Raw genomic sequence first — 16,187 nt, 5'->3', positions numbered from 1 at the left:
AAGCTAATTAGGGAGGGTACTTTCTGACTAGACTTGATTTTCATTAAGAGGATTATTTGTTCAACAAAAAATACCTTTAAGAGGAAAGTGTTGTCCATTATTAGCCTGTGCAAACTGCACAGGCTTATCTGTGACAACAATTTAAGCACATGCATTAGGCCCCATTTTCCGGATATCAAGTATGATGAGCTATGGGTCAGGGGAGTGGATGGGTCGTCCTGGACTGGGGCTCCTGCAGTCCGGACTGGTGCTGTTGCTGGGCCAACTCAATATCAATGGTGGTGCTGTCCTGAAAACAACAGCACAGTGGGTGATGTGAACTTGTAAAAAATGTTTAAATTACAATCTATACGAAACTATGCCTCTTGATTGGTTGTGAAGGTGTTTAATAGGCAAAACTTCCTTCTAATGAATTTCTAATCTGACATTTCATTGGTTTATTGTCCTCAATAGCACGAAAATTAATATAATCAAACCAGTTCGTATTAAAACATTGTTGGCTAATAATACACTGTATACAAACCTGTATATGCATACTGATGTAATTTCATTAGCCAATATGCGGCTCCTAAATATTACAAATAGTCGTCCCAGATTAACATGTGACGTCCACACAAGCTAATCAGGGAGGACACTTTTTGACTAGACTCGATTTTCATAAAGAGGATATTTCTTTTCAACAAAATACCAAACATATGAAATTGTTGTCCCAAATATGCCTGTGTGGATTGCACAAGCTAATCTAGGACAACAATTTAAGCACATGCATTAAGCCCCATTTTAAAGAAGTTTTTTTCCTGTATAAAAACAAAAAAATAAAAGATAATCATCTTCTTAACATTGTTTTTAAATTGTACTCATAATATGTATCACTTTACTTCTCCATATATTTTACTGCTCATATACATTGGATTTAAATTATGTTATAGGCCACTTGCCTTTAAAGACTACATGCTGACAACACTAGTTTGCCCGTTCTTTGGTGACGCCTAAAAATCCACATTTTCACAGTAACCAATACCAAGAAATGATTTTTTTCCAAGTAAATTGCTATCATAAACTTTGTTTGATATGTTGAGGGAAAACACAAGTTTCTAAAAACATATTACCCAATTGCCCACAAACACAAATCCGATCACAGGGCATGTTTTGTGTCATGTTTTGTATCATCCTTTGACCCATTCATTTTGTGAAAGAAAAATGATTCTCGAATTTTAATAATAGTGGAGAAATGAGTAGCAAACTTCTTAAAATTGCGAAAATTCTAGTCACAAACTTCTTTAAATTGTGACCCACAAAACTCTCAAATTTGAAAAAAAAACTGCGATTCCATAAAAAGGAAAAATAGCCCAGAATCATGCCCCTTCCAGAAAAACTACAACTTTAATCAAGAGCACCGCTTTGCGGGTGCAGACCGCTCATCTATTTTCTTTTTAAAGGTGAAGGGACTCTCATTTTCAATCACAAAGGAGGGAGGGGTGGAGTGAAGAGGGGTGCATTGTGTGGGGGTGTGGACATTTATTACATTATCTTCCAAAAATGCAAAAAAAAGGAAAAAAAATCGGGGGGGGATGGGGGGGTGGGGGGGATTCTTGGGTGCGATGGTTGGACGGTATTTCAAACATAAAATAATAAAAATAAATATTTGTGTTTTTTAACCGTTTCAAAAAAAAATAATTGGGGGGGGGGGGTGAGGTGGGGGGTATAGTGTGAGGGTGTGGTGGTAATTTGTGAGATGATCTTAAAAAAAAAAATTAGGGGGGGGATTCGGGTGGGGGGAGGGGGGGGAGGGGGGGGTGGGGGGGGATTCTTGGGTGCGATGGTTGGATGGTATTTCAAACATAAAATAATCAAAATAAATAGTTTTGTTTTTTAACCGTTTAAAAAAAAAATGGGGAGGGGGTGGGGTGGGGGGGGGATGGGTATAGTGTGAGGGTGTGGTGGTCATTTGTGAGATGATCTTAAAAAACAAAAAAAAAAACAAAAAAACAAGGGCTGTTTGTAAAACATGCATGCCCCCCATATGGGCTGTCCGTTGTAGTGACAGCCATTGTGTGAAAACGTTTTTTGTCACTGTGACCTTGACCTTTGACCTAGTGACCTGAAAATCAATAGGGGTCATCTGCGAGTCACGATCAATGTACCTATGAAGTGTCATGATCCTAGGCAAAAGCGTTCTTGAGTTATCATCCGAAAATCATTTTACTATTTTGGGTCACCGTGACCTTGACCTTTGACCTTGTGACCTCAAAATCAATAGGGGTCATCTGCCACTCATGATCAATCTACCTGTGAAGTTTCATGATTCTATGCATATGCGTTCTTGAGTTATCATCCGAAAACCATTTTACTATTTCGGGTCACCGTGACCTTGACCTTTGACCTAGTGACCTCAAAATCAATAGGGGTCATCTGCGAGTCATGATCAATCTACCCATGAAGTTTCATGATCCTAGGCGTATGCATTCTTGAGTTATCATCCGGAAAACATTTTACTATTTCGGGTCACCGTGACCTTGACCTTTGACCTAGTGACCTAGTGATCAATGTACCTATGAAGTTTCATGATCCTAGGCCCAAGCGTTCTTGAGTTATCGTCTGACAACCACCTGGTGGACGGACCGACAGACCGACCGACAGACCGACATGAGCAAAGCAATATACCCCCTCTTCTTTGAAGGGGGGCATAAAAAAATAGGGGGGGGGAATCAGGGGGGGGGGGGGGGAAAAGGGGGGGGAAAGGGGGGGGGGGCACGGGCAATGGTTTAGGTGGAGTCTATTGTGGTATGTCAGGTAAAAGTAGTTTTGTCAAAGTATCAATCAAATCTAATCATAAATAAAGAAGTTATGGCAATTTTAGCAAAATTTAATAATTTGACCTTGAGAGTCAAGGTCATTCAAAGGTCAAGGTAAAATTCAACTTGCCAGGTACAGTAACCTCATGATAGCATGAAAGTATTTGAAGTTTGAAAGCAATAGCCTTGATATTAAGAAGTAAAGTGGATCGAAACACAAAATTTAACCATATATTCAAATTTACTAAGTCAAAAAGGGCCATAATTCCGTAAAAATGACATCCAGAGTTATGCAACTTGTCCTTTTACTGTACCCTTATGATAGTTTGCGAGTGTTCCAAGTATGAAAGCAATATCTATGATACTTTAGGGGTAAAGTGGACCAAAACACAAAACTTAACCAAACTTTCAATTTTCTAAGTATAAAGGGCCCATAATTTCGTCCAAATGCCAGTCAGAGTTACATAACTTTGCCTGCACAGTGCCCTTACGATAGTTAATAAGTGTTGCAAGTATGAAAGCAATAGCTTTGATACTATAGGAATAAAGTGGACCTAAACACAAAACATAACCAAATTTTCAATTTTCTAAGTATAAAAAGGGCACATAATTCTGTCAAAATGCCAGTCAGAGTTACATTACTTTGCCTGCACAGTCCCCTTATGATAGTTAGTAAGTGTTGCAAGTTTGAAAGCAATAGCTTTGATACTTAAGGAATAAAATGGACCCAATACAAAACTTAACCAAAATTTTCAATTTTCTAAGTATAAAAAGGGCACATAATTCTGTCAAAATGCACGCCAGAGTTATCTAACTTTGCCTGCCCAGTCCCCTCATGATAGTAAGTAAGTGCACCAAGTTTGAATGCAATAGCATTGATACTTTCTGAAAAAAGTGGACCTAAACGCAAAACTTAACCAAAATTTTCAATTTTCTAAGTATAAAAAGGGCACATAATTCAGTCAAAATGCACGCCAGAGTTATCTAACTTTGCCTGCCCAGTCCCCTCATGATAATAAGTAAGTGTACCAAGTTTGAATGCAATAGCATTGACACTTTCTGAGAAAAGTGGACCTAAACGCAAAACTTAACCGGACGCCAACGCCGACGCCAAGGTGATGACAATAGCTCATAATTTTTTTTCAAAAAATAGATGAGCTAAAAAGGCACTGACTGATAAAACAGATGCAAAATATTGGTCAACAATTCAAACTAAAGACTGGAATGCTACACCCCTGATCCTGGAAAATCATATATATTAGTTGGCATAATACTTGGAGGTTTTTCAAAAAAATACTTTTTTGTGGACATGTAAATTCGTGCATTTCTTACTTGTTGAAAAAAAACAACACGACTTTGCTTGGATCATTTTGTTATGTGTTTGAGTAAATTTCGTGGATCAGTAAACCCACGAAATCAACATTAATTAATGTACCACAAATTATAACAAATTTACAGTACTTAATCAACATGTTTTTAGAAATGTGTTTGACAAGATTTATTTTATTAATTTTTAATCTAAATTAATGATTGTTCATTCAGAACAATAATTAAGATTTTTTTAGTCCGGTGTATTCCTTAGTTTAAATACAATGCAAACATTAATTGCTGAATAAAGTCGAAACCCAATGACTCTAACTTGCCTGGACTGACAACAAAAGTTTAAGCCATCCAGAATTCGAGCCAACCGATCTGAATATGCTTATGTTTACTAACATAAATCTGCAATAGATTTACATCTCCAGTTGAAGAGTATTCATACTGCCTAATCCCCGTACTACTTTTTTCTTTTGAATCAGTAAGAACAGAATTTATATACTTGACATTTTTAAGTAATAACTATTTTCAAACAGTTACACAAACAATCAAACAATGATATTATGTACGGAATAACGCTAAGAATCAAAGCAATATTATGCATTATATGCGCATCGCCCAAGTATTAAACAACACATGTATTACTTTATTTCCTTGTGTTTTTGTTTAAGAATGACATGACCCATAGATACAAAATTGTCTATTCCTTCAAGTTGACATATTATAACTGTAACTCCAACTATTATAGTATAACTTTATTTTGTATAATCATAAACTGTGTATTTTGTAAACACTGTATGCTTGCTTTGTCCACTTGGGCTTTTGGCCTTCTGGATGGATTGTTTAATAAACCATATTGTGATGCAGCCGTTCCAGCCATAATATTATAGCATCTACAAAAACGCCAGATTGCCATCTTTTACTCAAATCAATTAATGATTGAGTCAATAACATGTTTGAAATTATAGGGAGCCTTTAATCAAGTGCTCATAATCAAGTAACAGCTTTATGCTACCCTAGACTTTATAGCAAGGCAAACAAAACAATGTGAAAATTGTGACGTGGACTTAAAAAAATATGAGATATTAATCCCACCCCTGCAAATTCGAGCCATTTGACATAAATGAATATGAATATTTAGCAATACAAAAATAGATGCTTCGAGGATAGTCCGAGCAAACCGGAAAGTCGAGCCAAGTATATTATAATTTTTAGAAAATTACTATTCTGCTTATCTGTGAACAAGTCAAAATTCATAGGTTCTCTAAATACACTTTTATTGTATTTATTATTGCATTTTATGTTCATTCTTTCTTTATTTAAATAAATTAAGTTTCCACAATTATATAAGAATTAGTTTTCTTGTTTGGATACTCGTTTACAGTAATTTATAAATATATTGAGACTTCACCACTGTGAGAAAAGTTTAAAAAAGCACAAGAGCCATTCAATTTTAAGCGCTCTGAAATCAATCACACATTGCTTACATTAGTATCTCATAACAATTATTTTTAATTTGAATTAACATGAACACCATTGTCCCAATTACCACTTTTTTAATCATATTGTTTGTCATACCAAATATATGCTCATAAGAATGTATACCGTAATTACTCTATGTTTTCGGACACTCTTAGTTTTCGGACACCCCTCTTTTACGGAAAAATAATTATTTTTCGTGACTCTTAATTTTCGAACACACGAGTTTTCGTCCATAAGGAATGTTTCTAAGTTTTCGGACAATATATTTTAAAGCGCTATTTTACCAAATTTCGATCCTGTTTTCAATATCTAATGACACTTGAACATTGGGGTTTTACAACCAGATTAACATTATAAAACATGGCAGGTGCATGCCTGAGGGCAACGGACCATTACATTTGCTTTATTGGGTAAATAACCTTGTTATCTGGTATTAAACAATGGTTCCGCCAGATAGCATAAGAGTTATAATGACTATTACAAGGGGTGGTGCCAATTAATAGTTCAATTATCTACCGCAATGGTACTACCCCTACTCAGTAAAATAATTGTGACAAATACTAAACGCTTCAAAGTGTGATGCACCCTTTATCGCAAGTTTTACGAACAATGGCAGGTATTAGACAACAACTATGGTAAATAAGCAAACAAAGAATTCATAGTTTGCTTTTTTATTGCGTTAATTACAGGTTCGTACTATCAAGTATCGGTACATCACATGGTCAAAGTTTGATCGTTGGTCAAAGTACAACCTTGTAGTAACTTTCTGTCAAATAAATTAAGCATTTAAAAATAATTAAAATGCAATGCAAACATATATAACTGTAATTTATACTATACGGCATGGTATTTAACAAGCGCGCACTATTACCGCGGTAGTCGTTGATACAATTGACGCTATTTTCGGACACTTCAATTTTGGACTCTAATTTTTTCGGACACCTGTATTTTGTGAATATTTTTCGTATCTAAGTTTTCGGACACGAAAAAATTTATTTATTTTTAAGTGTCCGAAAACATAGAGTAATTACGGTAAATACAACCCTTAAATAGACTTAACTTGAGCATTGCTCTTAAAAAACGGGACTTAATGAATGTGTATAGTGTCTTCCCACATAAGCCAGTGGAGTCCTCATAGGCTAACCTGAGACGACACTTTTTTACTAAGACTTGATTTTTGTTTAGAAACAAGAGATGTGTTCGTCAGAAACAAAATCCCCCCTACTTTGCCGCTTTGAAATAAAATTTCTATTTATCATGTGGCAGGTATAGAAATAATCTCAATTTAAAGCTTATTACTTCCCTTGGATTTTGTTATTCACCTTCAACATTGAAGGATGGCGTTGACCTTTCACCACTCAAAATGTGCAGCTTCATGAGAAACACAATCATGCCAAATGTCAAGTTTCTATCTTCAATATTGCAAAAGTTATGGCCAATGTTAAAGTTTTCAGACCAACGACTGACAGACAGACAGACAGATGGACTGACAGTTCAACTGCTATATGCCACCCTACCGCGTGTGTGTGTGGGGGGGGGGGTCTGTAGACAGTCAAAAATGACCAAGTCAGACATCGCTGACCAGCAAGGCCTGTGGTTTATCAAAGAGATCATTGCCACAGTTCATCATGTATCTATGTACATAAGTTCATAGGTAAGTAATGAAACCAACCATTCACAAATTAGTACAGGAAAGAAATGATAGTTATATCATTAAAAAACAAGAGCTGTCACCATAGGATGACTTATGCCCCCTATAAAGGCTTGATAGAAGTTATGAGCTTTTTTCGAAACCAAAACGCAGATTTCGAAACCTAAACGCGGACCCTAAGTTCAAAGTCAAGGTCCAGGGGTCAAAATTTGTGTGCGTATGGAAAGGCCTTGCCCGTATACACATGTATACCAAACATAAAAGTTATATCTCAAGGGACATAGAAGTTATGAGCATTTTTTCAAAACCTAAACGCAGATTTCGAAACCTAAACCCGGACCCTAACTTCAAGGTCAAGGTCACATGGGTCAAAATTTTTGTGCGTATGGAAAGGCCTTGTCTATAAACACATGTATACCAAATATGAAGGTTATATCTCAAGGGACATAGAAGTTATGAGCGTTTTTCGAAACCTCAACGCAGATTTCGAAGCCTAAACGCGGACCCTAAGTTCAAGGTCAAGGTCACAGGAGTAAAATTGTGTGTGCGAATGGCAAGGCCTTGTCCATATACACATGCATACCAAATATGAAGGTTATATCTCAAGGGACATAGAAGTTATGAGCATTTTTCGAAACCTAAACACAGATTTCCAAACCTAAACGCGGACCCTAAGTTCAAGGTCAAGGTCACAGGGGTAAAATTGTGTGTGCGTATGGAAAGGCCTTGTCCATATACACATGCATACCAAATATGAAGGTTATATCTCAAGGGAAATAGAAGTTATGAGCATTTTTCGAAACCTAAACGCAAAGTGTGACGGAAAGACGGACAGACCGACAGACGGACAGTCCGATCACTATATGCCCCCCTTTTCTTCGAAATGGGGTATAAAAAATCTTTAACAAATCAATCATTTAAGTTATAAATAAACAAAATACAAAATATGTACAGTAACTGTGAAAATAACTTAAATTCTCGGTAGGGAAATATATAATCTGAGATTTATAATTATATAAATTACTTCTCTTGAAAATAATTGTCTCTGTCAAATCTCTATTTTTAGTATTAATTAATTATAAACCACTACCGTGACTGTAGATTCACAGGTTACATTAACATACCTAAGATACTTGTATGCCAAAAAGTGTCATTTTGTTCTTGGCTTGACCATAAAATGTCATTTTGATTATGCTTCAGTTGTATGGTTTCATATTATTATATATAATAATTATCTCCCTTTAAATCTTATTACTTCCCTTGGATTTGTATTTTTGACCTTAGACCTTGAAGGATGACCTTGACCTTTTACCATGATGTGTTTGTCAGAAACACAATGCCCCCTACTGCGCTGCTTTGATTTATTAATTTTTTTTTATATATTTGGCAGGTCAGATAATTATCTCCTATAAAGCTTATTACTTTCCTTGGATTTGTATTTTCGACCCTAGGCCTTGAAGTATTATCTTGACCTTAAAATTTTACCACTCAAACTGTGCAGCTTCATGAGATACACATGCATGTCAAATATCAAGTTGCTATCTTCAATATTGCAAAAGTTATGGCCAATGATAATTATTTTTTAGACGGACGGATAGACTGACATACTGACAGACGGACTGTTCAACTGCTATATGCCACCATACCGGGGGCATACAAATTCCCTTTAAACGAAAATTTCCTCAAAAGCGGAAAGTATCATCCCATAAGACTCTGTGTGCCCACTGCACAGGCTATTCTGTAGATGGCACTAAAATGCATTAAGCACTATTATCCCAGAACAAGGCTCACCTGGTATTATCTTGTACAACATTGTAACAGACGGTAGGGGGACTTACTTTAAGCCTCATTCTTAGAAAACAGGGCTTTATAAATTGTGCACTAAGTTTTGTCCTAGATTAGCCTGTACAGCCACACAGGCTAATAAGGTACAACACTTTCCGCTAGACAGATTTTTTTTAAAGAAGAGAATTCCTATATACGAAAAATTCCGTAAATGCGGAAAGTATCGACCCTGATTTGCCTGTACAGACTACACAGGCTAATCTGGGACCACACTTTACACACATGCATTTAGTCCCTGTAAAGCTTACACAGGCTAATCTGGGACCACACTTTACACACATGCATTTAGTCCCTGTACAGACTACACAGGCTAATCTGGGACCACACTTTACACACATGCATTTAGTCCCTGTACAGACTACACAGGCTAATCTGGGACCACACTTTACACACATGTATTAAGTCCCTGTACAGACTACACAGGCTAATCTGGGACCACCCTTTACACACATGCATTTAGTCCCTGTAAAGCTTACACAGGCTAATCTGGGACCACACTTTACACACATGCATTTAGTCCCTGTACAGACTACACAGGCTTATTTGGGACCACACTTTACACACATGCATTTAGTCCCTGTACAGACTACACAGGCTAATCTGGGACCACCCTTTACACACATGCATTTAGTCCCTGTACAGCTTACACAGGCTAATCTGGGACCACACTTTACACACATGCATTTAGTCCCTGTACAGACTACAAAGGCTAATCGGGGACCACACTTTACACACATGCATTTAGTCCCTGTACAGACTACACAGGTTAATCTGGGACCACACTTTACACACATGTATTTAGTCCCTGTACAGCTTACACAGGCTAATCTGGGACCACACTTTACACACATGCATTTAGTCCCTGTACAGACTACACAGGCTACTGTGGGACCACACTTTACACACATGTATTTAGTCCCTGTACAGACTACACAGGCTACTGTGGGACCACACTCTACATACATGCATTTAGTCCCTGTACAGACTACACAGGCTAATCTGGGACCACACTTTACACACATGTATTAAGTCCCTGTACAGCTTACACAGGCTAATCTGGGACCACACATTACACACATGCATTTAGTCCCTGTACAGACTACACATGCTAATCTGGGACCACACTTTATGCACATGCATTTAGTCCCTGTACAGACTACACAGGCTAATATGGGACCACACTTTACACACATGCATTTAGTCCCTGTACAGACTACACATGCTAATATGGGACCACACTTTATACACATGCATTTAGTCCCATTATCCCAGAGGGAGGCACATATGTTTCTTGAAAAAACACTCAACAACAGACTGTAAGCAGACTTAACTTAAGTTTTTGCAATGAGGACGGAGTCCTTCTAATAGCTAGGGAAAATTCTTGGTGTTTTGACCACAAATTGGGTCATTTGTGTTGTTGGTTGTTTGCTTACAAATACTATACAATCGAGAATAAGCGTTTTCAATATTGCATTTAATAAGGTTCAATTAATAAAGTTGGGTAGAGAGATATACTTGGTATTGTGATAAATTTATTTTACTCTACCTTCAATTGGGAATTTAAGGAAGTTGTTTGGGAAAAATAGAAAGTTCCAGCATTTGTTATGGGGCCGATTTTGGCCCCTATATTTGACAACTAAATATCTCACAACTTGATACAAACTCAAGGCTGAATGACTGATGACTGAAATTTTTGTGGTGCTGTGTTACTAAGGTTTCTGTATTGGTAAGTTGGAAAGCAACAAGCTAAAGAATGTTTTGAGTTATTGATCCTCAAGTTAATGAAGTCGTGCTGTAAACACGATACATAAAAGAAAGGACGCAATTTTACCTTCTATGAAATCATATCATATTCTTGTCCACTTCATATTAAGCATTTTTAATACAGAGGTAACACTGTAAAACCTTTATTATGCGTTTGAGGCTATTTTTTGTTCATTTTAAGGTTTTACCGATCCACAAATTTATCACAAACACACTGCAAATGAACTGACACAAATTCCTTGTTTACTTTTCCAAACTGAGTAATCCACACATTAACTAATTATATGTCCATGAAATACTTTTGTACCACCAAAATTTCATGAGGAGGAATATCAATGGTTTTGCAATATACAAACAATTTAAGAGGATATTTTACCATATGCAATATACAAACAATTTAAGAGGATATTTTACCATATGTAATATACAAACAATTAAAGAGGATATTTTACCATATGTAAATATAGAAACAATTAAAGAGGATATTTTACCATATGTAAATTCATTCTGTTCTTTACCACCTCATCTTTTTGCATTCTTAATAAACAGAAAATACACAAGACAGCGCGTTCCTGGTGTATTTATGGGTCTGTAAAACAGACCCATACCCAAAGCATTTTATTTGTTTTTAAATAAGTGCCTTATTATAATTATAGTGCTTTCAACAGGAATTTTTTCAGACGTCCAAGGAGCCATGGGGGGGGGGCTGCACCCTACATATGTGGGTTGTTTTTTTTTTAAGATGTGAAATGATGTTATGACGGTGCGTTATGACTCTTCAAGAAAAAACAGCAATAAAGTCAAAAATAACGAGATTTAACAAAAATTGTTTTAAACCTTTCCCGCATAGATACGCATAATCGCTTCTCAATCGATTCCTTAATACATCCGTATGAAACCACACTTTTTATCTATTACTGCCAACTAACTACTTTTACAGTTGCTACTCATTACCCGATAATCCCGTATATTCCATTATTAAAAGGACATTCTGATAAATATTTACGACAAAAGTGATCTAAATTTCCAAGAAACACAAACATTCACCATTTGTTGTCAAATTTTGGCATATATGTTACTGTGTAAAGATCTGATAAAAAACGTCCAATCAGGGCGTTTTTTCAACTAAAAACACGTATATCACCTTACGTGATGTTCCCATTTTTATGCATTATAATTATTATATCTCAATCATATTTCAATTAGATCTAACAAAGTATATAACTATCATAAAATAATTTTATTCGTATAATTTGATATATTAAAAAGAATGATATTAAATTAGTTTTTCCCAAATCAATTGACTTTTCACAGGAAAATATTCAAAAACCACAATGGCATTTTCCCAAAAATGACAAAGAAAAGGTCTGACAAAGGGTCTATGTTACCTTCTGCGTATTCAGGTCATTCTTGTCCACCACATCCTCAGCATCGTTGTCCTGCAGCACTGTAGCAGCAGAATAGCTTGATGTATTTCTTGCATGTATATTTAGGACTCAAACATATTTATAAACAAGAGCACAGAATAAGGGGTGTCACTCTCGGCTGCGAAAGCTTGTAAGAATTTATTTTTTTAGAGGTCACAGTGACCTTGACCTAGTGACCCAAAATGGGTGTGGCGTGTAGAAGTCATCAAGGTGCATCTACATAAGAAGTTTCAAGGTTGTAGGTGGAAGCACTTTGATTTTAGAGGCAATGTTAAGGTTAATGTTAAAGTTTTATATTAGAGGTCACAGTGACCTTGACCTTTGACCTAGTGACTCAAAATGGGTGTGGCATGTATAACTCATCAAGGTGCAACTACATATGAAGTTTGAAAGTTGTAGGTGGAAGCACTTTGATTTTAGAGCCTATGTTAAAGTTTGATATTAGAGGTTACAGTGACCTTGACCTTTGACGTAGTGACCCAAAAATTGGTGTGGCGTGTAGAACTCATCAAGGTTCATCTACATACGAAGTTTCAAAGTGGTAGGTGGAAGCACTTTGATTTTAAAGGAAATGTTAAGGTTTTTGTTTAAGTTTTATATTAGAGGTCACAGTGACCTTGACCTTTGACATAGTGGCCCAAAAATGGGTGTGGCATGTAGAACTCATCAAGGTGCAACCACATATAAAGTTTCAAAGTTGAAGGTGGAAGCACTTTAATTTTAGAGACTATGCTAAAGTTTGATATTAGATTTCAAAGTGACCTTGACCTTTGACCTAGTGACCCAAAAAATGGGTGTGGCGTGTATAACTCATCAAGGTGCATCTACATATGAAGTTTCAAAGTTGTAGGTGGAAGCACTTTAATTTTAGAGCCAATGTTAAGGTTTTAGCGCCTACGTCGGACGGCGGACGAGCTGGCTTTGACAATAGCTCGGGTTTTACCCCAAAACAGCCTTACTAAAAATGTAACTAACACACACATGTTTATATAAATGTAATGAAAATCAAAAACAAATGTTCAACAGCATAAAACTTGGAAAATTAATAAATCTCACATCAAGTGTTACCTTTCTGTAAACATTGCGTACAATATCAATATATACTCCTCCAAATATTACTTAAAAAATTTCATATTTTATAAAAAAAGTATTCATCCATATACATTTCTTACATGGCATGGTTTTTATAAAAATGAAAGTCTAAAAATAGCCTCAGTTGCTATGTACATGTGCATCTATGTACAAATATTAAATTTTCAGTTGAAATGCTTTGTTTTTTCAGGCAAAGTTTACAAGAACTAAATTTTAGGACCATAATGACACAAACGTTTTGACAACATAACATAATATGCATTAGATCTTATGTTCCAACAAAAACCCTCACATTGTATAATCAGATAACAATATGTGCACATAAATTATGTGTATCTTTCACTACACACTTAATGTTGTATTGTAACATCACACACTACTATGTTCCTATGCTAACCAACACATTGTCATTGAAATACTAATCACTAATTACAACAACTAATACATACGTGTACACACTATTCCACTCTGAACACCAGGATGTTGTCGTCCCACAGTCCCACAATGATGGATGATGTGGTGCTGCTGTAGCAGACTGACCATGGGTAACTCACTCCATCCTCCAGTGTAGCAAGATTAGCCAGCTTACTCTCTCCCTCCCTGTCCACCTGTAGTACAGTGTAGGACAGGTAATCACAGACCAGCACCTGGCCTGCAGGGGTCACATGTAGACCACGTGGGCCACTTAGTGCTGGGTCTGTGTATGTAGCCAGGAGTGTGCCATCCCTGGCCAGGGTGAGAAGCTTGCGCTGGTCCCAGCTGATGATGTACAGCCTGTCCCCTGTGGGACTCACAGCACACTTCCATACTGCAAAACAGAGCAACATCAAGATATTGAATTACTGTAAATGTTAAATAATCTTATTAAACATACTGCAGTGATATTGTATTACGCATATGTTGTTATGAATAGGCCTTTACACATCTAAAATATATGCATACATTCCAATAAAAAAATAATAGTTAAGTGCGACAATAAACTTCAGTATCAGTGTTATTGTGTAGAAGTTTACCATGTTGAAATGTGACTGTGGTGAGTTAGAAATGAAGAGTTGCAAAATTACACAGATGGAAACAATTACACAATAGAAAACAATCGCACAGTTCAATCAACATTGGTACATTATGAATGTTACTATACACAGCAATAATTGATTTCTTACACAGGTACCCATGTGATAACAATGTACTAATACTTCATACATGTGCAATATATACGACTTAATTTGTATTTTTAAAGTGTTTAATTTTCTATATCAAGAAAAATAATACTTCAAACAAGAAATATTGATGCGTTTTCATCTATTTTCTCACAAAACCAATAACAACCGCATAATGCTAAAATTAATTATTAAAATTATTACCTACCTTTGAACACTTTTTACAATCCAACCACTTAAATTTTTAAGAGTACTTATTTATACAATGTTTTGAAATTCCTCAATTAATTGCATACATACGTTTGAAAACTTCTTAAAATCCAACTATAGCTATTTAAAGAGTATCTATTTTATATAATTTGTTATTTGTTTATTTATAAAATATATTGCACTGTACAGTAATCTGACAACCACACAAATGCAAACAAGGTCAGAAAGTGTCTCTTTCCCAGGAACTCAGTTTCTATTTATAGACATGCCATGTAGTGACAGTCAAAATACATGTACTTCATTACTCATGTTTATAAATCAATAATTCTGAAAACATGTATTATTTTGTCTACTGTAGCAATAAAATGGCACATATACATTATTGAACAATTACTTTATATAATATCAGAGGGTTTCTGCTATGTAAAAATTGCCCTAAAAGGTACCCAATTCCAAACCAATATTGAACAAAAAAAAATCCCAATTTCCATTGATGTCTTTTTTTTTTTTAAGAAAGAAGTGTCTAATGCTTATTATATATGAACTTTATTTTAAAATAACCTTACAAAGTATATAACTATAAATTATATTATTTTTTCCAAACTGGCAAGGTAAAGGCTTGATGTGGGACAATTTGGCATATATGGCAAGCATGTAACGCTGCACAAAATGCCTAGAAATCATGCCACGAAAACCGCATGGTTTAGAGCTATAAGCAGGCAAGATGCGACGCCAAACGGGTAGGTATCATTAGTGTATTGATATCTTATTTGTTGATGTACATAAATATCGTATTTGTAGGAGTATTACACCATGTAGATGGCAAGCATTATTATTATAAACATAATTTATTTAGTATTAATCGTTAAAAAAAATTAATTTAATATGGCCTAATGTGTTGACATTTTACACCATGCTTTGCTAATCTCAAACTTGAATTATTAATTTGAGCAGACTGTCATTGCATATTTATGTTACCAGAACAGACCAATGTAAATACCAACAATCATTTCTTCTATTCCATGAATGCCCAAAATTGTATTATAATAAAATTAAATTCCATTTATAATGAAAAACGTGTTCTTATTAATACAACATTGAACTATTTTTTCAATCTATATTGCTTGGTTTACTTACAGTAGATACAACACCAACAACCTGCCCCACTGTAACATATTAAATTTGCGGCCATGTTACACACAAACTAGCATTTTTCATTTATCACTATGGCAAATTTAAGGTGTGCTGGCTGTTAATAATTTTATTTAATTTTTTCGGTATTTAATTAAACCCTTTTACATATATTGATGTTGCAGATACACCAGGGAATGCTCTAATCATTGGTGGATAGAAATGGTCCAAACGCTATGAACAGGAACAAGGTACCAACAAAATACCACGGGCAAAAGATCATTTCAATCTAGAAAGTAAAGACATGTAAATC

General features: G+C 35.6%; 1 protein-coding gene across 1 annotated transcript in view; it reads right to left on the bottom strand.

Moving 5' to 3' along the window:
* LOC127841696 (E3 ubiquitin-protein ligase TRIM56-like) overlaps nucleotides 1-16,187 on the bottom strand; it is a 30,542-nt gene that overhangs the window by 1,511 nt on the left and 12,844 nt on the right. The window contains exons 2-4 of the mRNA XM_052370758.1: nucleotides 13,823-14,181; nucleotides 12,243-12,301; nucleotides 75-289 (exon numbers count right to left, since the gene is read on the bottom strand). Coding sequence (XP_052226718.1) covers nucleotides 13,832-14,181 — 350 coding nt within the window. The 3' untranslated portion in view covers nucleotides 75-289; nucleotides 12,243-12,301; nucleotides 13,823-13,831. The remainder of the gene's footprint in view (nucleotides 1-74; nucleotides 290-12,242; nucleotides 12,302-13,822; nucleotides 14,182-16,187) is intronic.

Source organism: Dreissena polymorpha, chromosome 8 (assembly GCF_020536995.1).
Source record: "Dreissena polymorpha isolate Duluth1 chromosome 8, UMN_Dpol_1.0, whole genome shotgun sequence".
Taxonomy (NCBI): Eukaryota; Metazoa; Mollusca; class Bivalvia; order Myida; family Dreissenidae; genus Dreissena; species Dreissena polymorpha.
The sequence above is the reverse complement of the archived record's forward strand: the minus strand, read 5'-3'. Positions and strand labels throughout refer to the sequence as shown.